Below are 27,717 nucleotides of genomic sequence, written 5' to 3'. Positions count from 1 at the left end.
CCCGCGCGGGCGGCGCGTGATGCGGCGCGGAGCGGGCGCGCGCTCCCGCCCCGCCCTCCCGCGGGTCACGTGGGCGCGCTGTTTGGAGGCGGCACCGGGAGAGCGGTGAGGGAGCGGCGGCCGCGGGAGAGCGGCGGCGGCGGGAGAGCGCGGGGCGCGGTGAGGGAGCGGTAGGGGCAGGGGCAGGGAGAAGCAGCAGGAGCGAGTCGTGGTTCCAGTGCCTCGCCCGGGCTCGGCTCCCGTCCCCTCCCCGCGGTTTCCGAAGGGGTCGGGGGGGTTCCTCTGTCCTTTGCGATGCTGCGCCTTGCTCCGGGTGCGGCAGGCAGGGTCCCGCGGGGTCGCGGCTCAGCACAAGCCACACCGGCGGGATGTGGCACGGAGCGGGCACCGCAGAAGTGGCCATTAAGGTTTTTAAGACACTTTGAGGATTTACAAGCAATAACTTTCAATTTCACTGGCTAAATGTGCCTCTTCCCTTTTCCTAGTGCCTGGTGAGAGTGAGCGCTCGCTTTCCTTTAGAGGAAATGTAAATTTCCCCCATGACGGCTTTTCTGGGAGGGAGTTCCTTAATTTATGGGACTGCATCCTAAAGGGTACTTAGAAATTCACGGACTTGCCTGTGCAGTGTAACAGGTTTAGCGTTTTGTTAAGCAACGTACAGGTTTAAACTTTAAACTCAACAAGGAGTTATTTTGAAGTATGTGCTGCTTAGGAAAAATGCGAGGTTGCGATTTCAGTAGTTATTTAATTCTTGGATTTCACTCTGTGTTATCTGTTGAATGCGGGAAAAGGCATTCAGTGGAGAGAATAGCTTATAATTGTATCAAAATGCACAAATGCAGCTAATTTAGTATAGCTTGAGAATAATGGTCCTTAAATTTAGTATAACTTGAGTATAATAGTCCTTAAATTTACTTTTGGGGGAGAATATGGTATAGTTATAAAATGCCAATGTTAAATGTTTTCCTTGAGAAAATTAGTTTCAAATCAAGATTGCATGCTGTGGGGAAAAGTGAATTTTTCCAGAAAACAAGGTGTATGTTAACTTTTTTTCACAGGCAGATGTAAATATAACTACAGTTTAAATATTTCCAGGTGGGTTATCCAATAGGTTAAGTTTTCAGAAAAGAATAAAAACTTCTCATAAATGGAGCAGGAGTCTTATTTTCCAGCCCTTGGGCCTCTTTTTGGTGAACTGAAACCTGATGGTTGTTGAGTAGAAAAACACTTGGTGTTTCTTTAAGCACAGAACACCAGCTCAAATGAAAAAAAAAGTGAGCTAATGAAGAACTTTATTTTTGGCAGGTGCAGCTAAAAGCTGAAGCCATAACGCACCCATGAGTGAGCAGCACTAGCTGTGTGCATCCATGGCCTCTGTGCCAGTAATTCCAGACTCTTACAACCATGTCTTGGCCGAGTTGGAGTGTTTGGATCCATTGCTTTCTGCACTCAGGTTGGATTCCAGTCGTCTTAAGGTGAGTTTGTGGTGTGTGGGTTTTTTTTAGTTTTAAATTTTTTTTAAATTTAAAGTAATGACCCCATTTGGCTAATTATTTGATTAAGCCATAGGATTAATCTAATTCTTTTTGGGATGTGTGAATATCTTAGTAGGGGGGGAGTACTTTGGGAAGAAAGAGTGAAGATAATGAACCCTGTTGCTCTGTGTGTGTTTCCTTCATGCAGCTGTGGGTAACACAGCCTGGCACAGCTTACACTGCTTGTTTAATGATCTTCACTGCCAGTGGTTCAGGAGTGGCACACACAGCTGGCAAACAATGAAACCTTTAAAAACCCAACCATAATAATGCAAGATGCTGTAATCAGAACTTACCAGGTTATGCATTTTGATTTTTATTCCCTCAGTGCACATGTATAGATGTGTCAAAGAGATGGCTGGCTCTAGGCAGCTCAGGAGGAGGACTGAACCTTATCCAGAAGGATGGTTGGAAGCAAAGACTCTTTCTCACTCATAAGGTAAGGATAAAAATTTTAAATGAAAATTTCCAAAAATGAGGCTAGAAAAGAAACATTATTTCAAGTTAATTTATTTTAAGAGTCTATAGGTGCTTTCAGCTTACTGGGTTTTCCAAGGAAGGGGAAGTTTTGGACTGCTGTGTTTAAAATAGGTTGTGGTTCTGGAGAGTATCCCTTGAGTATGTGGTATGTTAGATTTTATGAGCTGTGAAAAATATTACTTCAGCGTTTCAGATCTTTGTTTTTCAAAGTCTTACTTTTTAACAGCAGCAGCAAAGTCACCTGAATATTTAAGGATTAGAAGAAAATTTTGAATATGAAACCAGAGCAACTCACAAGTAGATAACTCCCAGTGTTTGAGTGTTAGAACTGTGGCATACCTGGATAAGTAAAGAAAAGATAGGCTGACTTACTGTTGCTGGAAGAGATTGTGAAACAGGGATTGTTATTTGTACAACCAGGAGCTATTTCCTAGGAGCCACTGCTGCTTCCAGTATGGCATGAATGCAGCCAGTTTTTTAAGGCTGGGAGCACCAAATGTAATTCTGTCAAAACAGCTTCCAAAGGTGTGAGGACAGAGGAGTGATTTCTGTGCTTCCCAAATCAGAGAATGCACTGCAGTCCTTGCTCTTGATGTTGTTGTGCTGTTGTCAGCTCCATCTTGGAGTAAACTCGATGTTTGCAGGCAAAACCCAAGCAAACAGTAAGAACCAACCACATCACAGCAGAGTGGTAGCATCTGTTGGCATGAATCTGGTTTATCTCTTAAAGGTGAAAGCTGCACGGTGGTAGTGGCAGTACAGAACAAGTTTCACCTGCTCTGACTCCTGTCCTTGCTTTCAGGAAGGTGCCATTTCCCAGGTGGCCTGTTGTTTGCATGATGAAGACTATGTTGCTGTTGCCACCAGGTGAGTGGTCTACTCACAGACCTGAGCACTGGATTAATATTTTTAAGAAGCTTCAAGTCTCAGATGTAGACAGCTGCTGAGAATTCAGAGTTAATTTACCAGGTTAACTGGTAGAGGCCACTACAGGATATTCTCTGCACAGACAGTTTGCCTTTTTTTTCTGGAGTAGTAATTCTAGGTTAAGTATTATTTCTGTAACTGAACATCTATGGCAGAGCTCATGCATGTGAAATTATGATGATAAATGTCTTTCTGAGACCTTTCAGCATAAAAAGAAGCATTTTCATTAACATGGTAGAGTGAGATTTATAGTTAATTCCACTTATATTTATTAAAATCCATTTAAATGTTTTTCCACATCCTCACTTGCAAGTGTAATAACTGTAAGAATAGCCTTACAAAGCTGCTTATGCATTGCAGTGCAAAGAAGGACACTTATTCTTCTCCAAAATGAAGTGTGAGACTTGTTGAAATCATGCAGCCTCAAACAGAACCAGCTCTGAGGCATGCTGCTTTGCTTGGGTCTCCTCTTTCTTTGGGAAAAAGCATCTTTGTTAACTGATAAAACTTTACAAGACTTATTTTCAACCTGTATTCTCCTTTTAACTTGTTGTAGCCAAGGCCTTGTAGTAGTGTGGGAGCTGAATCAGGAGCGTCGTGGGAAGCCAGAACGGATTTATGTTTCCTCTGAGCATAAGGGCAGGAAAGTCACAGCTCTGTGCTGGGATACAGCTGCCCTTCGAGTTTTTGTAGGAGATCATGTGGGGAAAGTATCAGCCATCAAGATTAACACATCGAAACAAGGGAAGGTAAAATGTTGCATACTTTGATTCAGCTTAATTCACAGGGGGTGATGTCTGGAACCTCTTTGTTTATTTTGCCAAAGTGGAACAGAGCAGGACTTGCCAGCTAATGAAGTTCTGGTAGCTTTAACTATTGGGATGAAGAACCAGTCTCTTGAGACAACCATAGAGATCCTGACGCATGAACTCACCCCAACCTTATTCTGTCTATTTTAGTAATGCAACTTGAAAATGCTTTCAAATGTTCAGAATTAAAAACTGGTCAATCTCCTGCTTCTTGGAATTTACGAGTATCAGAGTTAAGGGTCTTGGTGTTTCTGAGCATATTGGATTCTTTAGACTCCAGTTGCAGGTTCAGCTGTTTGGTTTAGTCCTCAATTCAGCTGTTGGTCAGAGAAAGAGCAGTCCCAGACTCGGATTTTGTTTGGCTTTGATTTGGTTTAGTCCTCAATTCAGCTGTTGGTCCGAGAAAGAGCAGTCCCAGACTCGGATTTTGTTTGGCTTTGACTGGATGCTCTCATTAAATGTCTGGATTGGATAAAATTAATGGTAGGTGTTCATTGAACCTACATGCTTTATGTTTTGTGCAAAAGACTCACCTGTTAGTGAGAGCAGCCTGATTTCTAGCCCTTGAGTGTTCTTTAGCTTTTACTTCTACTGGGTCCTTTCTTTTTAATCAGTACAAAGGAGCAGAACCTGGAAGTAGTTGTGTTCATCCAGGTGCTTTCTAGCCCTCATAGAAGATTTTGATGGAAAATTGACTTATAAGTAGCAAGACCATTGTTACATTTAAGTAAAGAGGGGGGAAAAGTCAGCTGTGGGAGGAGAAAAGGGCAAGGCCCATGGAATCTGTGTCTGTTCACACCTGTTAAAGGAACAGGATTGTTGGATTTCTCAGATGATGCACTTAGTCGTATTCCTAAGAAGGGAAAACACAAAAATGGTGACTGACAGCAAATTCAAATGCAGTTCCCAGTAGTTTCCTCATCCATGAGTCTTATCTGAGACTGTTCATCCACCCATGTGAACTGAGACACTGGTAGGATAAATGGAATGTAGAAAATTTGCGGCAGGGTAAGAGAGAAGGTGAGTTTGTGAACAATATAATTCCAGTAGAAGTTGTTTTTTGTATCAATTAATCCCTCTGGTCTGTTTCCATAAAACTGGTAGCTCAATGTTCCTGTGGGGAGAATTGGAAAAAAATCACAAAGCTTACAATAGCAGGAATAAAACCCTCTCTTAATGTTACAGGAAAAAACCCTTTCTAAAGAAATATCAGGATGCTACAGGGATATGACTCTTTTTTTCTTTAATCTTCAATATTGGTTCTGGGAAAAGGAGGATTTAGATTTCTGTGCTTCTGAGCATTGTAGCCTTGCTTTGCAAAGCCAGAGGAGAAAGGCACTGCTCTGTCTCATGCTGTGTATTCATAGCACACATGAGTCTTTTCTGAGTTTTGCTGTTTTAACATAATGAAACAATTTGAACTGAAGACCACCAGCATGTTTTCTCATTTTTTTCTTTTTTTAACTGTAGGCTGCAGCTACTTTTGTGATGTTTCCTGTCCAGATTATAACCACTGTAGATTCTCGGGTAGTTCAGCTCGATTATTTGGATGGAAGGCTGCTCATATCCTCACTTACCCGCACTTATTTATGTGATACTGAGAGGCAAGTTCTATTTTATTTCTGAAATACTGGACTTCAGAGTCACACACAGTTTCTGAAATGACATCCATGTCTCTTTACCTAGCTCATGCTCCTTCAGTCTGTTTCTGAAGATGTTGGGAGGGGTAGTGTCAAAAGTTTTACTGAAATCAAGATAAACAACATCTGCTGTTCTCCCCAACATTTCATGTTGGAAATGATTTCTGGGAATGTTCCCACCTTCCCATCACTAGGTTGAACAACTGGTTCTGCTGAAAAAAACTCCTTTGATCTAAGTATTCATTTCAGCTAATGAATGCACCCCTGTCTTCTATAAACTTTGGGTAGGCTTTGTAATATTCATTACAGATTTTTTTAAGCACCAAAACCAATTCAGCAGCTGGGATTAAGAAAAACATAAAATTAATTAGAGCTTTTATTAATGCTGCCTTACTTAACAAGTATATTTTTTCCCCTCTAGAGAGAAGTTCTGGAAGATTGGTAACAAAGAGAGAGATGGAGAATTTGGAGCATGTTTCTTCCCTGTTGGAAAAAACAGTGGGAATCAGCAGCCATTAATATACTGTGCTCGACCTGGCTCGAGGATGTGGGAGGTGAACTTTGATGGGGAAGTGCAAAGCACACATCAGTTCAAGCAGCTGCTCTCGTCTCCACCTCTTCCTGTTGTTACTCTCAGGTAGAAACATGAGTTTTATCAGTGTTAAGGTTGTTTGGGATGTCCTTAAGACTGAAAAGACTAAATCAACTCCTGCTTCAGTCAAACATTAATCCTAGTTGTCATCTTAATACAGGCTCCTCTAAGAGGTGTAGCCAGTAATCATCAAAAATGCCAAAACCTTGGTTCTGCAGCTATGTCTGTGAGCACAATGAATGCTGCTGTTATGAGACTATATTTATTTAAGCCAGCCATGTATTCACAGGATTAAGAATTTTAGAAAGTAATGGTATTGTAGTTATGCTTGTAGTTGATGATAATTTTATTTTGCAGGCAGGATCCTCATTATACTGGTTCCAGCTGCTCTCCACAATCTTTATCTTTCTCCAAGCTGCTATATTTGACGTGAGTATTGACAGCATAGCTTCCTGTTGATAAAGTAGGCTTAAAACATTATATATTCTCCTAATTTATATTACCAACTTCAGGGTTTTGCATAAGAATTTCCCAAGTATCCTGCTAAACCTGTCCCACATCCTGCTTGCTGTGCTTACGCCGCCAATGCAATGCCTGCATATTTTACAATTCTTTAAAATTTTACCTATTTTAGCACAATTGACTGTCACTTCATTAATATATACTTTAATTGCAGTGAGCACTGTGTGGTGACCTGGACAGAAAGAGGCATTTATATTTTTCTTCCCCAAAGCCTTCAAGTCTTACTCTGGAGTGAAGTTAAAGGTAAACTAGAAGTTACTTAAATGTTGCTTTGTAACACTGTTACATTGGTCATTCCAGAAGTCCTTGCCTAACATGGAAGCTATTCAAGCTCAATTTCTGCAGCTGGATGGCAGAATATTTGTAAAAAACTTGTCATCTGTCTGGTATATCCTTGAATATTAACCACCTCTGTGCCTCCTCCAGTCACCCCCTCCTTCCATAGATCTGAAAACATGCTTCTGGAGAAACGAAACATGGTGTAGAGTGACTCATAAAATACAGTAGTTAAAATACAGGTGATTAACCTGCAGTATCTTTACTCAGGCTCATTGTCAGTCTACTGTGAGGGATAATCTGGCTGCTGAAAGTTTAAAACCTGTTTTTTTTTTCCTAAAACCTGCCTAAATTGCATAGAGGGAATATATTTATTTGGCAAATGAGTGAAGCCTCGTAGACAGTGGTGTGTTTGGTTATAAGCAGAGTCCTCCAGTAGTTATTATCAGTCAGTCTTTCCCCTTCTCCCCATTTTGGTGTTAAGTTTGCAGTACCTTTGTTGTGGAGTGTTTGCACACAGCATAAGTATTGTATTTGGAAACTTCTGGAAGGCCAAAGTTGTTTTTTTACCAGGGAATATTTTCCTTCTGTTTTAAAGCTAACAGTTATGTGTTTATCATCTTTATCAGGCTTTAATTTTTCATCTCAGAGCAAAAGGAAACTTTCTGGTAATTTAGTGTATTTTTTGAATGTTTTCTAGAAATGCAGCTCTGGAAAGTTTTGACAGTGTGTTCTATAGTGGTTAGGTGCTAGGTCAGCAGTCCGCAGTGTTTGTTTTCCCCATGCATCTCATGTTTTGCGCTCATTTGCAGTCAGGTGGGAATATGCTTTCACCTTTCAGAGGCAGTAAAGAGTGTTGATTAGTGACTTCAGTCCTTCAGGTATTTCTCTGTGTGTGGTTTTGCAGATATTCAGGATATTGCAGTTCACAAGAGTGAGTTGTTCTGTCTGCATACAAATGGGAAAGTTGTGCACCTCTCCCTGCTGCTGGTCGATCGCTGCATAGAGCGTCTGATGAGAAGAGGGTTCTGGACCCTCGCTGCCAGGGTCTCTTGTCTCTTCCAAAATTCAATTGTTTCTTGCAGAGTAAGTAAATACCTCTTTGTAAATGTGCAATACAACTTCACTGTCTTTCCTGTCCCCCCCTCCACAAAGTTTCATGGTCATTGAGATTCACTTTGTTGGAGTTTTTCAAGTTATTTAAACATTATACTTTTAAGGATGAAAATCATCCTGCACATATGTTATCTTTTGTTTTCACATGTCCATTAGAAATAATAATGCTTCTGTTTCACTGGGTGCTTTTAGGCAAGAAAAAATTTGCCTCTAGACAAGCTGGAGCACTTGAAGTCTCAGCTGGATGCTTCAACCCAGCAAGACCTCACTGCACAACTGGAAGAACTGATTGCAAAGTTGGAACCTCTGGATTCTGCATGCAGCAGTAGAAGGAGCAGTATTTCATCTCATGTATGTGTATTGGTAGTGCAAAAAATGTGATCTGCAGGTTTTATCTGTATGGCTTGAAGTCACCCCATTGCTCCCTTGGAAGATGAGGCTTTCATTTCTACTCTGTCTACAACAGCCCATAATGCTGCATTCTAAAACTAGGTGTGGTGAAGAGGTATGAAACACCACTACTTGCATTCTGTAAACTCAGACCTCTGCCTCTTTCCCACTTCATTTTAGGGCTAATGGCTGAGATGTGGACAGAGATTAGTAGGAAGATGGCTTTTTCCACAGCTCTGTTTAATGTTTTAATGGGCTTCAGTAAGGATAGTCTTGGTTATAACTCTAGTTTTATATGGTGAAAATGAATGAGTGCCCAGAGCTATCTTAGCCCTATGTAAAAAGTTGTTGCACTCTAAGAAGCTTAAGGAGAAAGCTCTAAAAAAAATCAAAGCATATTTCTAATAAATATACTGCTGCTTTTCAAGAAAGGGGAAATATTTTGTATTTCATACAATATCAGCTCCTGCTTTCACTTTAACAGTATTTAAAAGGAAAATTTAAAAAGCCAAGTAATGTAAATACCATCTTGATGGTATTTACAAGTTTTTCTTCATTAGCCACTGTGAAAGTAAACCATGTAGACTGACCATGAGCAAAAAAGAGTGTGTTGGTCCTGAAACTGAATTGTTTTGTGGGGTCTGTGATCGTGCTAGCTGGGTATGGCTGACCAGCAGGAGGACAGATAATTGGGTATGCAGATACCAAGGGGGGCAGTGACACTCTTGACTGCAGGACTAAAGCTGAGGTGGGTTTTGCCTTGCACTGGGTACACCAGTTGTTCCATAGGCTGCTTTCCCAAAAGCAATTGCAGCACACACATCTCTTTAAAGGCACTGGCCTGCACGCTTGCTGGCATCTGTGCCCTTTTCCATTCTGGATATGGTAGAAGTACTCTGTTAAACAGAAGTTTTCCAGGCAGGGCATTATGAAATGCTCTGAGGTTGTTTGTGTGGGTACAGTGGGTTGAGTTCATGGCAGAAAGTTGAACAAGGAAGTGCAACTCACATGATGTGTAACTCCCCTCCTTGGTCTGTCAGGAAAGCTTCAGTGTCTTAGACTCTGGCATCTACCGTGTTATCAGTCGGAGGGGCAGTCAGTCAGATGAAGACTCCTGTTCCCTCCACAGTCAAACATTCTCAGAAGATGAGAGACTTAAAGAATTTCCTGCACACCATGAAGATGAACAACTAGAACTTGGTAATGTTTCTTAATGAAAATGTTTGTTGAATGTGTTTGTTCATTTTACAAGAATTTGTGTTGGCTCTGTGCTCTTACTTTCCACTTTCAAGTTATTCATTATTAATACATGTAATTTGATCAATTGAAAGAGTCACCTCACCTTCCAGCCAAAATCCTTCCTGAAACATTGGCTTGAAAAACTGCCTCCACAGAATCCAGGCTTAAAAGCAAACAAAACCCAGTGAAACAAAAGGTCCAGAGGGCTTCACCAAGCTTGGGCTTCACTCCAACTTCCCCCTCTCCATGTGTAATTGAACATTAGTGATAAGATTCTTTCAGCTGTCTATGCCAGTAGCAATTGTGCTTCAAATAAGATTTATTTGCTGCCAGTATCCTTTTGTAATATTTGTTCAAAAAATAATTTCTTAGTCTGGATTCTGGCCTACATTTCTTCTGGGAAAGTAGAAGGATTCTGATAAGTGTCCTTAACTTTTCACAGGGTCTGCTTTGTACAGGGGATCATCTCTTACACATGTAAACATTACTGAAGGGGTGCTAGAATAGTTAATAACTAACATTTAGCCCATGCAAGGAGCTTTTTTATTTTCTGACAAATGCCTGTCACCGGGCTTAAGCTGGAGTGAGACTGTAATGGGTCTTGTTCTCTGCTCTGTTTGGGATTGGGAGGGGATGCAGAAACTTGGAATGATGAGGAGCTGCCTTGGAACTAAGTATGATAGAGAGGCTTTCCTATAAAAAGGCTATTTTTTTAACTTTTGCAAGGAGTAGGTGCCACTTAAGGATGGAGAGAATTTGGATGCTTTGGAGGAAGCCACACTGGGAGGGAGAGTGCAGAAATTGGTATTTAGTCCCTTGTCAGTAGTGTTGTCCTGCTGAGTACAATACACTTAGGTGTACATGTGCTTCTTTACCTACATCACTGCAAAAACAAGTGAGGAAACTCTAAAGTACATAATTCCCAACATTAATAGTCAAAATTCAGGTGACTTAGTTTTTGAATGTCAGAAGATAGAAAGGTTCTGTGTGTTCCACAAGAGACAGCAAATTTGCTGATTATTTCCAAGTAGAGAGGTTCTAGATGCTTCTTGAAGCACGAGTACTTGATTTGGTATTTGGAAGAAATGGACTTAGTGTTCCTCTGCTCACAGTGACATAAGATGAAATGAGTTTTTAGGTTTCTAGTCTGCATGATGAACAAAGGCAGCCTTATTTACAGCTAATTGTAAAGTGAGTTGTGACCTTTAGGCGCTCTTGAGGGATTCTGATGGTAGATTTTCTGTAACAGGGCAGCATCTTTTCCTCTCAACACTGTGGTTACTGCTGACTGTTGCAGAATGCAGTGTTAGCCTGGCTCTAAATGATCCTTTTTTCTTATTGACATCACTTAAAGATAGTGTGTGCTTGTAACAGGAAATTACTGAGCAAAACACATTGTAAATACTGTTAGGGATATGGGAGAGAAAAGGAAGTAGTCAGTGATTCTGTATTTCTTCTGATTGTTGCCAAAAGCCAGAGAGCTGTGGGCTCACTTAGATTTTTAAGTCCCTTCAAATAAGAGGGTGATTTATATCCTAACCATGGCTTATATGTCTCTCTGCTCACATGTGATTTAGATTCTGGAAATCATGGTCACAACTGACTTTACAATCAGTTGTGAATTGATAGATGCCACAATACTTAATTTTCCTAGATGTATAAATAACTCAGTGGATTAAATTAAGGTTTTGTCGTCTAAATGATCTGTAAGTCTAATTTTAGGAGATAGCTTTCATACTGTTGTTGATGATTGTTTTTCTTGCTGTAAAGCCAAAACACTATTAATGAAGCAGACTTAACTAGGTTCAAAGTCAGTAGTGAAATGGCCCTTGAAACCTGGCTCCATGTGTTCTTGAGTATTAAAAAAGAAAGTACAGTGGGCAGGTTATCCATTAATGAATTGGTGACTTGTAGGTCGTTTCACTGTTCCATTTTTTTTGCCAGATCACTGTTTCATGACTCTTTATTTCAATTGCATTTGTCAGAGAACGTATCTCATGCATCTGTGGTGGTTGAGGCTGACCGGAATGAGACATTTCTCCCATTCAGTATTCCTTTGTCATTCCGTTCCCCATCTCCTCTCGTCTCTCTCCAAGCTGTCAAAGAAAGGTAAAACGTGCAGCAGGGTCACTCATCCATTACATCTTGCCCTCTTCTGCCCCCTGGATTTGTAGTATTGTGTGATTTAGTTCATACTCTGTTCTACAAACATTCCACCTGAACTGGAACACCAGAGATGCAGTCAGGTTTGCCAGGCAGTTTAAATCTTCATCTTGGCTCTAGGGAAGGTACAAAGAGCTGCTGGTAACTTCAGTGGAGCCAAGACTTCAGCCTCAGTTTTAAACAGTTAATAATTGTTACATGTCTAGGATTGTTTACTGTTACCCTGTGAAGTCTAGTTGTGGTTTGTATTCAAAGGAAAACTTACTGGATATTGTTTTGGGATTTTGCTCTCCTGTATCTTAGGGGGAAGGCTTCTTATCTTGCATAGGGACAAACATGAAAATATTCAAATCAGATAGATATTGCTAAAACACACTTGCAAAGTGGTCTGTCCTATCCCCATGTGAACTTTTCAGTGAATCTAATTGGTTTCCCAAACACTTAGGGAATAATGGTAGCTCATACCTGCTGCAATTAGATCTGTATCCATTTTTTTTATAAATCACATTGGTATTTTAAAACTCTTTTTAAGAAAAATGGAGGATAAGGGGGTGGGTGTACAAATACAAAGGTGATGGTGTTTATATATAACTTAAAATTTCTATGAAGGTGCTGTATGTTAATCACTTAGCTAAAGTGTCTCTGGCCTGGCAATGGTCTGAAAAATGGCACAGCCTTCCCTTGATCACTTCAGTATGTAATTTGTGTCCTGAAACAAAGAATTGTGGCTGCTATCAGCAGTGTGAGGGGCTCAGAATGAACATCAGAAGTACATGCAATGCTTTGAGTTCTTTATAAACCATAAGCAGCCTTGATAAGTGTTTTTGGTAACAATGAAAGCTACATTTTCAAGTATTCACTGCATGCAATTGATCACTAAATAAAATACTATCATATTTACAGTTAATTATGCTGAGTTGGGATTTTTTTCTTCTTTTTTTTTTTTAGTTCTAGAGCAGAAAGCAGGAAGCTTATTTTTCTGTCCAAATCTTGTTGGCATAGTTCTCTTCATGGCAGTGGTAGAAATAATTGAGTTCTGGTATGTTCATTGAGCTTTCTCTTCAATAAAATACCTGAAGGAATAGGGACTGCTGAGTGAAAAGGATATTGTTGGTGAGCTTTGTAATCTGCAGAATTATTTTGAAGCATTGTCAAGTTCTTTCCTACCACCAAGAGTGACATAATTTCCTAAAGATGCTTTATGTTTAAAAGCTTTAAAATGCAGTGTAGCCAACCTGCATTTATTTGCGTACAAATCACAAATACATGTCAAAAATCTATGGCTGATGTTGGTATGTGGTCCTGCTTCTCCAGCAGGAGTGTTAAACATTTCAGGTTTCTATTCTGTGATGAAACACAATCATGACTGGAGTACAAATTTTGAGCAGGTTCTTAGTAAGCTTTGTTCCTGTTAGTCATCGCTGCTCTCATCCTTTTCTCAAGAGTTCTTCAGATGATAAAGTCTGTGAAATGATGGTTTGAATGAAGAGTGCTTGGTTTGTTTGCTTCTGAACTCCTGATGTTAAATGTTTGAACTTGTGATTCCCAGTGTTTCCAGCTTTGTACGCAAAACTACGGAAAAGATTGGCACACTTCATATAAGTCCTGAATCTAGAGGGAAGCATGAAGCAAAGGATGATGAGCAGCTGCCAGAACTAACTCTTAATCCGGTAGCATCTTCCCAGGAAGAAAAAGAGTGAGTGCAAAATCACATTTTCTTAGCAGTTGTCCAGCATTTGCTGGATGTCCTGGGGATAGAAAAAATTCTTTCAAGCAGAAAGAGGAACTTGGCATTAGGTTTTTCCAGCTGCCTTCATTCCTGTGGTGGCTTTCAGTGGTTCTCCCAACTTCTTTTTTAGAGCTGATGAGGCAATGAGCACAGAGCTGAGTAATTTCATATTCCAGTACTTATTTACCACTTTGGACTAACTTTCATACAGTGGCATGGTACTGGTTTTTGTTCATTACCTGCAGAAATCTACTGTAGCTGGAGTAGAAGCAGTAATAGAAAGCCACTAAAATACTATCATCTGTTGCTCTTCATGCCCAGTTTATCCATAATTTCTGTTGAGCTGTTCCTTCTTACAAGTGATAGCTTTGTATTTAGTAAAGGAATTAGTGTTGAAGAAATTTTTCAGGAAATCCTCACTTCAATAATTTAAGTTAATATTTCAGCTAAGACTGAAATGAATGTGCTTTTCTAGGTCAGAGCCCCAGAACAGCCAGCTTCCTGAGGAGGACCATCTGAGAAATCTCAAGGCTGCAACAGCAGAAACTATGTAAGCAGAGGAACTTTTTACTGTATAGATATGTAGGCCTTTGGCAGAAAAAAAATGATTGGGTTTTTAAAATTTTTCTTTTTTTATTTGTTTTACATGCATGTAAGAGTGATGCTCTAAATGTCTGTTAACATAACCTGAAGGGATCTCAAGGTGAATAATTTGATTCCTCTTCTTAAAACCAAGCAAAACTCACTAAAAGTTCTTCTAGCATTATTCCTTTGTCTTAAATACAGGCATAGTTTAAAAAAATCAAAATCACAAATAAAAATTCATTCTGAAGGAAATCCTAGGGAGCTCAAAATGTGCTGAGATCAAATGTAGACTGTGTGAAGTCGCCTAAATTCTGTTTGATGCACTCAAAATCACAAAAAAACTAACAACTGAGTCCAAGTCAAGTGTAGGAGTATAGTTACACAAAACATATTTGAAACTTCACTTGTGGCTTCTTATAATTGTTAAACTTAGCAAACTTGTTTTTTATGCTGCAGAGCCAAGCTCCAGGATCCCCTGGTTTTGTTAGAACCTCAGTGTATGAGAAGGGTCTTACAGGAATGGCTTGTCCATCTGGAAGAAAAATTCAGCCAGGAGCATTCTGCTTTGTCTGTTAAGAAAAACAAGACTGTGTGTGCTGAAGAGCAGAGGGCAGTCCTGGAGGAGAACCTGCAAGTGGCTCCAGCTGACAGAGACCCAGTAGACAAGGAACAGAATGATATTTTGGAAGACTGCATTGAAAAGGAAAATACTGCTGAAACCTGTGTGAGCAAATCCATGTGTGAAAGTGGTACTGATGTGACTGTGCCTCTGGGCTGTGGCTTCCAGGTGTCTCCTCCATGTGCCATTGAGCCTGATGTTCTGAAAGATCTCGTGGAGCTGACAACTCTGTGCTTTGAGCTGTGTGTCTTTTCTGCTGGGAGTGCTGAGGCTGAGGAGAGCTCTGAGGGAAGCCTGCCACCAGCTGCTTCAGGGACCTTGGCTTGTAGGTTTATGCAAAGCTACTTCTTCCTTTTGGATTTAAAGAGAGTAAAGCAGTGTATTATAACCATGTGTGCCACCAGCCCTGATGTATGGGAAACATACATTGCAGGATTGAAAGGTAAATGATGAATGTTGTATTGCTTCTTAAACTGAAAATAAGACTGTTTAGGAGGAAAAAAAACCCCAAACTTTGAAGACTCTTATAATTGTGTCTGTAGATTTTCCTTCTGCCAGTGTAGTGTGCCAGGGGGAGGATGCTTGGTGTGTGGGAGTTTTTGTTCTGGTTTTGGGTTGTTTGGTTAATTGTTTTTCCCCTGGGTTCTTCACTTAGGAAGAACTTAGCTCAGCTGGTTATAACATAGTGCTAATTATCCCAGCATTGTGGGTTCAAGCCCTGTATGGACCATTCACTTAAGACCTGGACTTGATGATTATTGTGGGTCTCTTTCAACTCAGAATAACCTGTGATTTCTTAAAAATAAGAATTGTTGGCTCCTTGGAGAGAGATTGTTCTCCTCCCAGTTTGCAACTTTGAACCTGTTGCATGGACCCTGTTAATGGAACACTGTAGTGATCCCAGCCTGTTTACAAACATATGAGCTTCTAAGAACAAAAGCATCTAATTAGAATCACAAGTCTGTAGAAACAAGGCAGAAGGGAGAGGAGGAGCTTCAGCATTTGCACTAGAAGATTTGGCCTGGAAAGGAATGTAATTAATATGAAACAAAACTGAATGGAGTAGATGGTTCCATGTAGATGAGTGGCTTGTGATCACTTCATGCTTCCCTGTTCCACAGAAATACTTTCTGATCTTTGTGATCTCCCTTTAGTTTTATTGAACCAAAGCTTCATGATGATATTGGAAAACAGAATATTTTCTGTTCTCTGCACTCAGCTTCTGCCTTATGTAATTCTTTTAAGAGTCAATTAAAGTCTTAGTATTGATTCTGCTCCAGCTGAGAGCAGTTAAACCACACAATCTTGCTTTGAGGGTTGGTGTTTGTGTTTCTGGGAATCTCTTCACTGTTTGGATTCTGAGAGCCCTAGAAAGTAGTGTATGCATTCCCAGTTTGTCCTTAGTTGGACTGCACTTGGGCCTGGACATTAATACCTGCATTTCATTGGGATTGAGGTGGGTGTTGAACTTCCCATGAAAGCAGTAATAGCTGTTATTCAGCAGAAGGACAGAAAGGAGGGCCAGGACAGGTTAAAGAAAAATAAATGCCTAAATCTTGTAACTTGTGTGCTGATTTATTTCAGAAATAACTTGTCACAGTCCGGTTGCTTTAGCAATGGAAAGTGAAGATATGTTGAAAATACTGAAGCTGCTGCATGACCTGGGGCCATGGGATAACAGCCCACTGTTGCTGGCACATGCTCAAAGGTTTGTATCCAAATCTTCTGAACTTCATGGCAGGAATTGCTTCACTTACCATGTCATGGAGATTCCTGGACTCTCTTAGAGAGATCACCTTTCAGTGCTGTCTTGAATTTGCAGGAGATCTTGAAAAATTCATTTTGCTGTTTGGTACTGAAAGTAGGTTTTATTCTTTTTCTTTCTCCAGGCTTTATGAAAAATTCGGGGAAACAGCTCTTCGGCCCTTGATCAAGTTCCACCCCTCTCTTTTGCCTTCTGATATTAAACAGCTTTGCAGGAATGATCCAGCTCACTTTTTAGCATATTTAGATAGTCTGGTGAAATCAAAGCCAGAGGACAAAAGGTGAGTGGAATGTAGAATCCTTTTTATCTGTCTGCTCTCTCCATCATGTAGCTGTGGTGGGTTTTTGGGTTTTTTTTTTAGCTTTTGGGGACTTTTTTTTTTTTTTGTGTTTCTATATCTGTCTGCTTGGTGTTCTTAAGCATTAAGTTCCAAGTAATTCTGGCAGTTGTAGCTGGCCTTAGACTGGGGTTCTTGTTAGGTTAGTATCTAGTTTTAAAAGGGATTTACTAAATAATACTTTAAATTGAATTGATTTTTTTTTGTTCCTATGTCTGTAGTTCAGTGTACCAGGATTAGGTCACATTTAAAAAGCTCCAAGCAAACCAAACAAAAGAACCCCACAAACCCAAAAAACCCCCAAACCAAACGTGTGGGAAGTCAACCTGCAAACTTGATTTTTCTGTGGTTGCCTCAGTTTATAGAGACCATAAATGATTTTAGGCTTTTCCACACTTAATTTTACACTCCCCAACCCTCCACCTTTTTTTTTTTTTTTTTTTGGCCACACACAGTCTCTGCTTCTCCATATCTGTTAGGATTGAAACTGGAAGGATGTGTTTTTAGTGTCTGCTTTGTTTTCCAGGCCATTTCTCCTTAGGTCTCTTCTGCAGCCAGAATCTGTACGGTTGGATTGGTTGTGCTTGGCAGTTTCTCACGATGCTCCACAAAGGGCAAACACTGTGGATGAGGAAGGAAATCCCAGGTAAAGTGGGTTTCATTCAAGTTCCTGAGTGCAGCAGAAAGGCTTAACAAGTCTGGGTTTGGGTTAGATTTTGTGTGAAAGTTTGGATCACTGACCCTTTGGAGCATTTTGCAGTGTTCAGCAGGAACAACCAAAGGATTACATAACTTTTATTTGCAATGCCTTCCAGAGTGGCTGCTCTGCTGAGACTGCACATGGTGTTTCATTCATTTTTCCTCCTCTCTTTTCACAAATTTGGCATAATGTTCTGAAAAAAAATCAATAATGCTTTAAAACTGAATTTCTCATCTTCTAGGCCAAGATCACATTTGTTTACTTGGGGCTACAGCCAGCTCATTCTGCTCTTGATTAAACTTCCAGCTGATTTTGTGATGAAAGAGAAGATGGCTGACATCTGTAAATCACATGGGTAAGGAGAAAACTTGGTAATTCTAGATACTTGGTTAGTAGGTATTCTGACCCTGAGAAGATACAAATGTGAATGACCTATCTGCTTCTTGTTTGGACAGGGTTTTTTTAAAAACCTTTCATTTTTTGAGGGTGAATATTCAATGTCCAATTTAATGTATCCAATGGGAGGTATTCCTCTCTGTTTATGACATTCATTAAATTTAATTGCTTTTGTCTCTACTGATGTGATTGTTCTTGGCTTTGGTTTGAACTGAGTATTTGATTCCTAGAAATCTTTATTCTCTTATTCAAGATTTTGGCCTGGATATCTTTTTCTCTGTCTGGAGCTGGATAGAAGAAAAGAAGCCTTTACTAATATTGTTCATTTGGATGATTTGAGCCTGTTGAATGGAGAAGATGGTTAGTAATTCTTAAACTTTTTAAACATACTTCTGTAATGTAGGAATGCCCTTATATAGCAGTTTGCCCAAAGTTTAATTCAACTTTTATCTTTTGAAGTGTTTTTGTAGCCCTGTGTGTAGTACAGCATATTTGAAACACATAAATGGCATTATGCTCTTGTAACTTCATGCTGTACTTTGTGAAATCAGTTGTGCTAGAAAATGCGTAAAAGTTAAAGAATCTTGATTTATTTATCAGTTGGGAACAAAAGCTAACCTTGGTGTTGTAGACAGAGGAGTAGGAAGCCTTCCTGCACAGCACAAAACTCTCCCACTACATGTGCAGACACCTAAAGTAAGGGTGAGTGAAGCATTGTACCACAAGGCAGAACTTGTAAGAAAATTCACTCTGGCCCTAAGATGGACAAAACGTTGTCTCTTGACTAATCCAAAGCCTTGAATACTGAACTATTGTGAAGCCATGTGTGTTCACCACTAAATCTTTACACTGAGTTAGGGCAGTACATCTCTGTGTACAATTTGCTTGGTTTCCTAAAATTTCAGAGTGAAACAGAATAGGTAGCTTCCCTTTTAAGTACAGATGCAGTGTACATAGTGGTCTTAGAATAATCCTTGCTTTACAAATAGTGTAACAACCTCATTTTACATCTAGGTTCCATACCAGAGACCATAGAAGAATGGAAGTTTGTTCTGCATCTTGCACAGAATCACAGCACAGCTTCCCACCAGCACAGCCCACAGAATGGGATCGCTGTCAGCAACGGGGGCCTGAGCTGCCCTGACTGCATCACGGTGGAAAACGTCGCTCTGCTGCTGGCCAAGGCCATCGGCCCAAATCGAGCCTTGCCTCTCTTGCAGGAGTGTGGCTTGACACTAGAGTTGTCTGAGAGGTTTACTGGTGTCTGTGAGATACTGAGAATTGCTGAGAAAAGGCAGAGGTAAGAGATGTCAGCAGAAAATCCACACTATTCCTTTTGGATCTCCTCCATGCTTTAAACTTCTTTTTTGGTTTACAAGAAGATACAGTGCTTCACGTTTTTACCTCCTGTTTTAGACTCATCTGAAAGCTTTCTTCCTATTTTAGACTCATCTAAAAGCTCTCCTATTATTTAAGTGTTTTGCAATGTAGGCATTTTCAATTTGAAAATGAGGAAACAGAAAATCATATATTAAAGGTGTATGTGAAGGAGATTGTCTGAAAGAGATCTGTCCTGCTGGGACCTGTACAGACTCTGATCTCTCCTTCTCCTTTCAAAGGTGAATGGTGATGTCAGGATGTTACTTCTGAAATGCAATCATGTTTTTTACAAATTTCTCTTTAAGAAGCAAACCAAAGCTCTATTCCTTTTTTCTGTTGTTAGCTGTTTTACTGTTTGACTTTTTTTGTTCCCTTTGTTTTGTTTGCAGAGCGCTGATTCAGTCCATGTTGGAAAGGTGTGACCGGTTTTTGTGGTCTCAGCAAGCATAGAAAACAACTTGGGAGAACTCTGGGAACATTTTATACTGTCATGACTGTATATTCAAGTGCCTCTTAAATTTCACAGGCCCTTAAAAATAACAAACTCCTGTCTAAAAGTTCAGTTATACTGAGCCAGTCTCCATCTGGCTGGTATTTGACCTTGAAGTGGTGACAGTTCTTCCTTACTCCTTTGGAGAAGACTTTTGAACTATAGATTAAAACAAGCCAGTATTTATCTTGAAATTAAGCTTACAGATTTCCAAGATGAAAATTGCTGAATTTATTTTCTGAGTCTATAACTTAAGTGTTCAGGGATATGAGCCCCTAAGTATTAAATTATGGTGTATAAAATTTTTTTTGCTTTTTTGTTTGTAAACATGAGAAATTCCTTGGAGGTATCTAAGCCTATACTTGTTTAACTTTCCTGTAAATGGCATTTACCTTTACTGTTGTTATAGAAATGTCTGTTATGGTACCCATTGTTTTTTTCCCCCTTCTTAAATTATATGGACAGGCCTTGCATATTTGAAATACATTAATCCAGCCAAGTCTTAAAATGGGAGAGTAATATTTTTAAGTAGTGGATTTATGGTTAAAAAATGCTGATTAACAGACAAACTTGTTAAATGAACTCACTGTTAAGCTACAAACACAGTATTTCTAAATTGCCCATGCCTGTTTGTGCACTGTGACCGTAGACATCCATTGTGATACTCCAACAAACCTCGGGACAGTGCATTAGAGTCAGAGTCGTTTAAGTTGCAAAAGACCCTGAAGATCCAACCCTCCAACCACTGCCAAATCCACCACTGAGCCATGTCCCAAAGTGCCACATCTACATGGCTTCTAAATGTCTCCAGGGATGGTGACTCCACCACTTCCCTGAACAGCCTGTTCCAGTACTGGACAATACTTTTGGTGAAAAAATGTTTTCCGATATCCAATCAAAAGTTCTCCTGGAGCAACTTGAGGCCATTTCTTCTTGTCCTATCCCTTGTTACTTGGGAAAAAGAAACCCAGTCCCACCTGGCTCCAGCCTCCTTCCAGGCAGTTGCAGAGAGCGGTGAGGTCTCCCCTGAGCCTCCTTTTCTCCAGGCTGAACATCCCCAGCTCCCTCAGCCTCTCCTCACAGGACCTGTGCCCCAGGCCCTCCACCAGCCCCATTTCCCTTCTCTGGACTCTCTCCAGCCCCTCAATGTCTTTCCTGCAGTGAGGGGCCCAGAACTGGACACAGGAATTGAAGGTGTGGCCTCACCAGTACAGGGGGACAATCCCTGCCTGGTCCTGCTGGCCTCACTATGGCTGATCCAGGCCAGGGTGCCCTTGGCCTTCTTGGCCCCCTGGGCACTGCTGGCTCATGTTCAGCTGCTGTCAGCAGCACCCCCAGGTCGTTTCTGCCCAGCAGGGTCCCAGCCTGTGGCCCAGCCTGTGGCCCTGTCTGGGGCTGTTGTGCCCAAGGCCAGGCCCCGGCCCTTGGCCTGGCTGACCCTCACACAGCCGGGCCTCAGCCATCGCTCCGGCCTGCCCAGATCCCTCTGCAGAGCCTTCCTGCCCTGCAGCAGATCAGCACTGCCAGCCAGCCTGGTGTGTCTGCAGCTGGCTGAGGCTGCTCCATCCCCTCATCCAGATCACTGAGAAAGAGATCAAACAGAGCTGGGCCCAGCACTGAGCCCTGGGGAGCACCACTGGTGACCATACCCCAGCTAGATAGAACTCCTATTTCCCACCACTCTCTGGACCTGGCCATCCTGCCAGTTTTTTGGTTGGTGAACAGTCCATGTGTCCAAGCCATGAGCTTGGACATGAGTTTCTCCAGGAGAACGTTGTGGGAAACAGTGTCAAAAGGCTTTCTTGAAGTCCAGGTCAACTTTGCTAATTCCACAATTAATTCTGACATTTTGGAAAGTGAGAGGCCTTATTTTAACAATATTTTTAAAAGCTGAAGGTTCACATAATTATTTTTATTCACATAAGTATTTTTAGATGAATGCTGTCAAGAAAGAAGTTTTTTTATGTATCTGGTTGAATATGAAGATTCACAAAATCACTTGGATTTTATATCTCATTTACATAACTATGCTTTGTACTAGCACTCTTTCTGCATTTAATACATCTTTGAACGAGTTTCTTTTTTTGAGTTCTAGTTTTGATCCTCTTCACTGTATGACTCATTTTAAGCAGAAATTCACAGCATCTGGTCAATACTCAATTTTCACAAATATCATTTAAATTAAAAAGTAATGTATTAATTGGAACTAAATTTAATTAAAATTTGATAATATTGTTGTAAAATGATGTGAAAATACTGCTTTATAAGGAATCTTTTTATGTAGACTTGCACCACTTGTATTGGTGCAAAATAATGCTTTTAATCAAAATAGGGCTGAGTACGATGTTTGGCCTTTTGAGAGATGCAGTCTGCAGAATATTTCATTTTGTCAGCAAGAAAAATTTGAGTGTGGTGGGTTGGTTACTTAACATGGGGAAGGGAAATTCCAGGGTTGCAATGCATGTCAGGCTTCCAGCCAGACTGTTGCTTGTGGAAATGCCAATACAGCACTATTTCTAAAAAACAAACCTTTAAATCTTATGGGCTTTGCATACTGCCATTGGAAATAGAAGGCTCTGTGCCATCAGGAACACCCCATGCTCTCACAGTAAGGCTTGGAATGGGAGGCAGGCACCTACCAGATGGTGTTGGTGCCTGTTCTGTTCCCTGCCACATGAGCTGCCGCTGCCTCAGGGGCTGCCACAGTTGCCTACCCCGGGCTCACGCAGTGGGTGGTGCAGCTGAGTGCTCCCCTTGCCTTCCTCAGGATTTCCTGGAATTCTGAGAATGTGCCTGGATAACCTCTCTATGGTTCCACTCTATTTGCTTGGTGTATTTTGTGCACACATTAGTCTCTTTCTTACTTCTGTGAGGGTTTTGTACATGTGGTTAACTTTGACTGAGGGTTGGGGCCTATTTTTTCTTTTTCAGTAAATCATAATTCCTGTTAGAGCCTTTAAAAAAAAAATCATGTCAGAAGGGTCATACAGATAACATAATGGGAAGTGTGTGTTCAGATTTTGTGTCTAAAGTGAGCTTGTGTCTATCATTTCAACTAACTTGGCTGTCAATAAAGAGTGAGAATGTGCTCTCTGAAGAAGAATTGGAAAATTAATGTTTCCTATTCTGGATGAGTTTGTTTTCATCTCATGGGTAGGGGAAGGGACTGAAATGAGAGGGTCTTCTGTTCAGAAATGACTGAAACAGAAGCTGCCTCAGTTGCACAGAGCAAGGCTCCTGTCAGCCAGCTGAGCACATCACTGACAGCTCAGCCAGCCTCTTGGGGAAGATGAGCTGCAGCTCAGCTTTGGCTTTTGTGGGTGACTGGTGGTGGGAGAGACCCTTGAGAAGCAGAGATGAATAAAGGGGGCTTAGCCTGGAGTAGCTTTAAATAGAAACTGCTGCTGGTATTTTCTTTTTATCAAAGAAAAAAGTATCATCATTATTTCACTATTAGAAACCTATGGGTAAATCAATTTTACTTCAGATAAATACCTGCATTTTCAATCTGCTTCTTGAAAGGAGACAAGTTTCCAATCATTCTCCATGTCTATAAGCCCAAAGTCACTGGTAGTGTATATTCAATACTTGGCAAAACTCTTGAAATGAATTATTGCATGTGTAAGCACAAAAAAGGTACTGTTCTTTCCCAGATTAAGAAATATCTGCAGATAATATTGTGCCTGAGCTGGGAATTCACCTCATCCCCTTTCTCAGATTGCAAAATTGTGGAATGTATGAGGAACATAGTTTGCATTCATAAATATTTACAGTTACAGGGCAACCAGCATGGGGTTGCTTTTTATCTTAACTGCATCAGAATGTACAGACCAAGACATGGTCTCCAGGCCCCCTCAGTGTGTTGTTTCCCAGTGTGCACGTGCTGCCAGTGTTTCTTGCTAGGCAGGAGGAAATGCTCTGTTCAACCCTCCCCCATGCTTCACCTCTCTGTGTTGTGAAAGCAGCAGTGTTGGCTGCAGCTCATTTCTGTCAGCCAAGGGTCATGACCTGGAGTGCAGGCCAAGGAGATATGGTGTCACATTCATATTTTCTGAAAAATCCCTTTGCCCAGGAGTTTCTCCTGGGAAGATGAGAAGCGTCAGAGAAAAAGGAAAATAAATTCTTACCTCATTTGTTTCTCCCGTGTTGTGGTCGCATGTGGAATGTGTTTGGAGATTGTTTATTCAACTGGTGATGGCTTCATTGGTTTCATGTGGATTGTTTTGACTTACTGGTCAATTATGGTCAAGCTGTGTCAAGGCTCTTGAAAGAGTCATGAGTTTTCATTATTATCTTTTCAGCCTTCTGTAAGTATCCTTTCTTTATTCTTTAGTATAGTTTAGTATTCTTTAATATAATATAGTATCATAAAATAATAAATTAGCCTTCTGAGAACATGGAGTCAGATTCACCGTTCCTTCCTGCCATGGGGCACCATGCAAATACAATAATTTGGGAAAGCAGGGTTCAGGCTGTTCCCTGCTGGAGCCCCAAGCTGCAGCTTTATCTCAGCTCCAGCATTGTTGTCACTACTGCTGTCCTCCTTGCTGGACACCAGGGGATGCACTCTGAGATGTCCTAAATTATCCCTCTAGCACCTGCCTTCTTGCAATTGTCCTCATGTTTTGCAGAAATGCATTTTTTGTCCTCATCGTCCTTCGTGTTGTGCAGAAATGTTGGTTTGGAGAGAACGTGAAACAGTGTAAGACTCAAAATATCCTCTACAGTCCAGAGTGTGTGAGCTCTTGTAGGGAAGGGGTTCCTTGGGTCAGTTTTGAAGACAATGCTTTGTTCCAAGTCCTTGGGCAAAGTGCCACCTGCCTGTACCCCAACTTACAGGAGTCATTTTCCTTGTTTTGTAAAAACCAAAAAGGTGATGGCTGGGGCTATCTGCAGCCAGCAGAGAAGGACTTGAGCTGCTGTGTACTGCAAGGGTGCGGGTCATCAGGCTGTGAGCTGGGTTGTAGCAAGACACAGCACTCCAGTCCCTGCAGTGGCTAAGCTGTTACACTGTTAAGTATCAGCTTCAGGAGGACAAAAATCTTTGTCCTTGTGCTTAGGGTTTAGATTCTTGTTGCAAATTGTTCCATTCTGAGATACATTATGCTACAGAGTATCTGTCCTGCTCCAGGTTATGGAAAATGTCTCCGCTCCCCTTAAGTTAATTTTTTTTGACTGAAGTCCAGTGATGCCAAAGAACAGTTACTGTTGACACTTTATTAACTTTATTGCACCTCTTTCAACTCATGCCTGTGCCCTGCAGCTCCAGGAGCAAATTGTTCCCAGTAGCAGAGTTGTGTGTGGGGCAGCTGCCCTTCACTCTTCAGAGGGGCACCTGAAGGGCTCTCCTGGACTCACCAAATCATGTACAAGGCCACACAATGGGGACACCTCCTGCACACTCACTTGAGTGCAACTGCACTCGGCCCTGGAGTTTTCTGCAGAGGAAAGGGTTGTGTCAAGCTGTTAACCAAGGGGAGTGAGCAGGCTTTAAGCAGGGAGAGCACAGTGGGTACTTAAACAGTGAACCATGCCAATAGGGCCAGACAGTTGATTTAAAGTCTAGCAGAATTGTGGCTGTATGGATCTGAATTAAGTAAAATGTTTACTGCTGTGTCCACAATTTTCCACCTGAGCCCCATGGAGCTGCTGTTGCAGCAAGGTAGCTGGAGACCCTCAAGAGGGGCCTGTAAGAGCAAGCCGAGGCAAAAGGAACCATTCAGAGCCCCTCGATGGTCTGTGTGTCTGTGCTGTCTTAGATCAGCAGGGATGTAGGTGTATATGCTTTGCTTTGCAATGGAGTTAAGAGCAACAGTTCACATTTTCCATTTCATTCACTCTGGAATTCATCTGGCAATCGCAGCACACATGGGAATTTCACTTAGCAGTTTATGCAGCCCTTCTGGTAACATTCCTTGTGCACAGACACAGACCTGGCCTCATGCTGCAATGTGCAGACAGTCAGGCACCTTCTCCTCCCTGCTCTGTTCAGTCCAAGATCCAAACAAAAGCATCACCCTTAAGATACCAGTAACACTTGAAGCACATGGAACTCTTCAGCCTTTAAGGCAGTTTATCAGTCTGGTTGTTATGAGAAGCAAATAGTCCCAAGGACAGCTGAAGAAGTGCCATAAAAGAAGTACCTCTAAAAGATTGCGTAACAGGAGCTGTGGATTTTCAGTAAGGACAAGTTTCCAGTAATGATTTCTGTGTTGAAAGTTCTGGTGGGGATTTCCCAGCCATGGGTATCCTTTCCAGTTCCCTCTTTTGAAAGGTTTGAATTTGCTTATAAATACCCTCTTTGAGTCTGAGAGCACATGAGACCATCTCCAGCTCCTTTGACTTTGCTGTTCTGCAGTGGTGAGTGACATTCTGAATTTGTGAGCTGTGTGCAGTGTTATGAGTTTTGGGAGTAGAACCAATGCTTTAGCATGTGGGGCTTCTTTGTACTCATGACAGGAGCAGCAGGAAGTGCTAAAATGCTGGTTTCTCTTGTGCACCTGCTTTTGTTGTGGAGCTTGTGGTTGCACAGAGGGCACCACTCCTTGCAGGGGGAGAAGGGGGTCCTGGGTGAGCCCCCAGCACTGAGGCAGCAGCTCAGACAGAGCTGGGGGTGTGGTGGGTTCTCAGTGGTGCTCCAGAACTGCTCATCTCTCTCACTGTCTCCCAGCTCCCTGCTTGGCCAGGAACCATGAGGCTCTGGGTCTGCATCGCGTTGCTCTCCGTTGTCCTGTGTGTGAGTGCTGAGAGACCAAGGATAGTCCGAGGAATAGTCCAGGCTGGAAAATTTGCCCGGGATGCGGTGGGAGGTAAGCTGCTGTAACCAGGGGCCCTTCCCTCGGGAACCCCTCCCCAAGCACAGGCTACCAGCAGTCAGTGCTGCAGCCCTCAGAGCTGGGAAATCCTCAGCTCCACGTTAGAGACCCCCCAGTTTCTGCTGCTGGACGAGGGCCTCGATCAGCCCCACAGGTGCTTTCTGTGCAAAGGTGATGTGAGGCAGTGCCTTACTCTGTTACTGCTCCTTGGGGTTCAGCTCCTGGCTGAGGTGGTACCAAACTATTTCTGGTGTGACTTTTTCAAGTTAACATGGTTTCTGTTTCTCTGCCTTCTTCAGGGGCACGGGATATGTACAGAGCATACAGGGACATGCGTGAGGCGAATTACAAAGGTGCTGACAAGTATTTCCATGCCCGTGGGAATTATGATGCTGCCCGGAGAGGACCTGGTGGTGCTTGGGCAGCGAAAGTGATCAGGTAATGGAGTGTGCTTGGCTTGTTAACAGTGAGTTATTAGGGATCCAGGCATTCCAGCTGCAGTGAGGTCCCTTCAGACTTGTATTCAGCTTAGTACCTAGAAGAACAGTAGAGGGGAGGGGAAGAATTTCCCATCTGGGGTCTCTATAGGAATGGTGCCACATGAGCATGAGCCTTTCTTCTTGTCGGCCCAAGAAGGCAGATTGCTCTCTCTGCATTTCTGATAAGGAACTTTCCTTCATTGCTGGTTCATTTACCGACATAACAGATATAGATTCCACCGTGGGCTCTCAGACAAAGGCCGAGCATGTGCTTGCATCTCACCCTGAGAAACCTTACGGAAACCACGAGTGAGGGAACCCACACAAGGCTGAGTTAGATGCAGAGTGTTCAGGTGCCTTTTCTCCTCCCCACAGCGACGCCCGGGAGGGCTGGCAGAGCCGCGTGAGCGGCAGAGGCGCCGAGGACACCCGGCAGGACCAGGAGGCGAACAGATGGGGCCGGAGGGGCGGGGACCCGAACCGCTACCGGCCCAAGGGGCTGCCCAGCAAGTACTAGCGCTGTACTCCGCTCCTGCTACACCTCGCTTTGTACTGCACAATAAAGGAATCCTCCTGAAAACTGTTCCCTTCTCTGCGACCGTCCGTCCTCCCGGGGCGCGGGACTGCGGGGGCGGCCGTGTTGGTGTCGGGGCATCACGGGGGCTGCCAAAGGGACCCCCTTGGGACCCTCGGGGTGCCGCTCCCCGCCGAGGGAAGGTCCTGGGCGGGTGGG

The 27,717-nt window shown here is 42.1% G+C and overlaps 2 protein-coding genes across 4 annotated transcripts; both read left to right on the top strand.

Annotated features, from left to right (window-relative positions):
- The first annotated feature begins 87 nt into the window (after positions 1 to 87).
- Positions 88 to 23,831, top strand: HPS5 (HPS5 biogenesis of lysosomal organelles complex 2 subunit 2). Of its 3 annotated transcripts, XM_059473839.1 has the most exons (23): positions 88 to 105; positions 1,312 to 1,475; positions 1,864 to 1,974; positions 2,818 to 2,882; positions 3,499 to 3,691; positions 5,222 to 5,359; positions 5,817 to 6,028; positions 6,341 to 6,412; positions 6,660 to 6,748; positions 7,689 to 7,867; positions 8,090 to 8,248; positions 9,328 to 9,487; positions 11,512 to 11,635; positions 13,239 to 13,385; positions 13,894 to 13,968; positions 14,460 to 15,064; positions 16,207 to 16,330; positions 16,512 to 16,667; positions 17,251 to 17,370; positions 17,666 to 17,779; positions 18,074 to 18,180; positions 18,835 to 19,120; positions 19,590 to 23,831. In XM_059473839.1, the coding sequence occupies exons 2-23, from the start codon at positions 1,368 to 1,370 to the stop codon at positions 19,648 to 19,650; spliced, it is 3,405 nt and encodes a 1,134-aa protein (XP_059329822.1). In that variant the 5' UTR covers positions 88 to 105; positions 1,312 to 1,367; the 3' UTR covers positions 19,651 to 23,831. The 3 variants fall into 3 exon arrangements, with proteins under 3 accessions (XP_059329822.1, XP_059329821.1, XP_059329824.1); XM_059473838.1 differs by lacking the exon at positions 88 to 105 and having other exon boundaries at positions 1,305 to 1,475; positions 5,222 to 5,355; positions 5,813 to 6,028; XM_059473841.1 differs by lacking the exons at positions 88 to 105; positions 1,864 to 1,974; positions 2,818 to 2,882; positions 3,499 to 3,691; positions 5,222 to 5,359 and having other exon boundaries at positions 1,349 to 1,475; positions 5,813 to 6,028.
- A 2,039-nt stretch (positions 23,832 to 25,870) lies between these two features.
- On the top strand, positions 25,871 to 27,564 carry LOC132074748 (serum amyloid A protein-like). Its single transcript, XM_059474738.1, has 4 exons — positions 25,871 to 26,050; positions 26,361 to 26,499; positions 26,805 to 26,943; positions 27,360 to 27,564. The coding sequence occupies exons 2-4, from the start codon at positions 26,382 to 26,384 to the stop codon at positions 27,499 to 27,501; spliced, it is 399 nt and encodes a 132-aa protein (XP_059330721.1). The 5' UTR covers positions 25,871 to 26,050; positions 26,361 to 26,381; the 3' UTR covers positions 27,502 to 27,564.
- Positions 27,565 to 27,717: the final 153 nt, after the last annotated feature.

Source organism: Ammospiza nelsoni, chromosome 6 (genome assembly GCF_027579445.1).
Source record: "Ammospiza nelsoni isolate bAmmNel1 chromosome 6, bAmmNel1.pri, whole genome shotgun sequence".
Classification (NCBI taxonomy): domain Eukaryota; kingdom Metazoa; phylum Chordata; class Aves; order Passeriformes; family Passerellidae; genus Ammospiza; species Ammospiza nelsoni.
The sequence above is the reverse complement of the archived record's forward strand: the minus strand, read 5'-3'. Positions and strand labels throughout refer to the sequence as shown.

Coding starts and splice junctions, on each gene's coding strand:
- HPS5 (XM_059473839.1), top strand. CDS start 1,368: ATGGCCTCTGTGCCAGTAATTCCAGACTCTTACAACCATGTCTTGGCC. Junction 3,692..5,221: donor ACACATCGAAACAAGGGAAG/GTAAAATGTTGC, acceptor TTTTAACTGTAG/GCTGCAGCTACTTTTGTGAT. Junction 8,249..9,327: donor GGAGCAGTATTTCATCTCAT/GTATGTGTATTG, acceptor TTGGTCTGTCAG/GAAAGCTTCAGTGTCTTAGA.
- LOC132074748 (XM_059474738.1), top strand. CDS start 26,382: ATGAGGCTCTGGGTCTGCATCGCGTTGCTCTCCGTTGTCCTGTGTGTG. Junction 26,500..26,804: donor TGCCCGGGATGCGGTGGGAG/GTAAGCTGCTGT, acceptor TGCCTTCTTCAG/GGGCACGGGATATGTACAGA. Junction 26,944..27,359: donor TGGGCAGCGAAAGTGATCAG/GTAATGGAGTGT, acceptor TCCTCCCCACAG/CGACGCCCGGGAGGGCTGGC.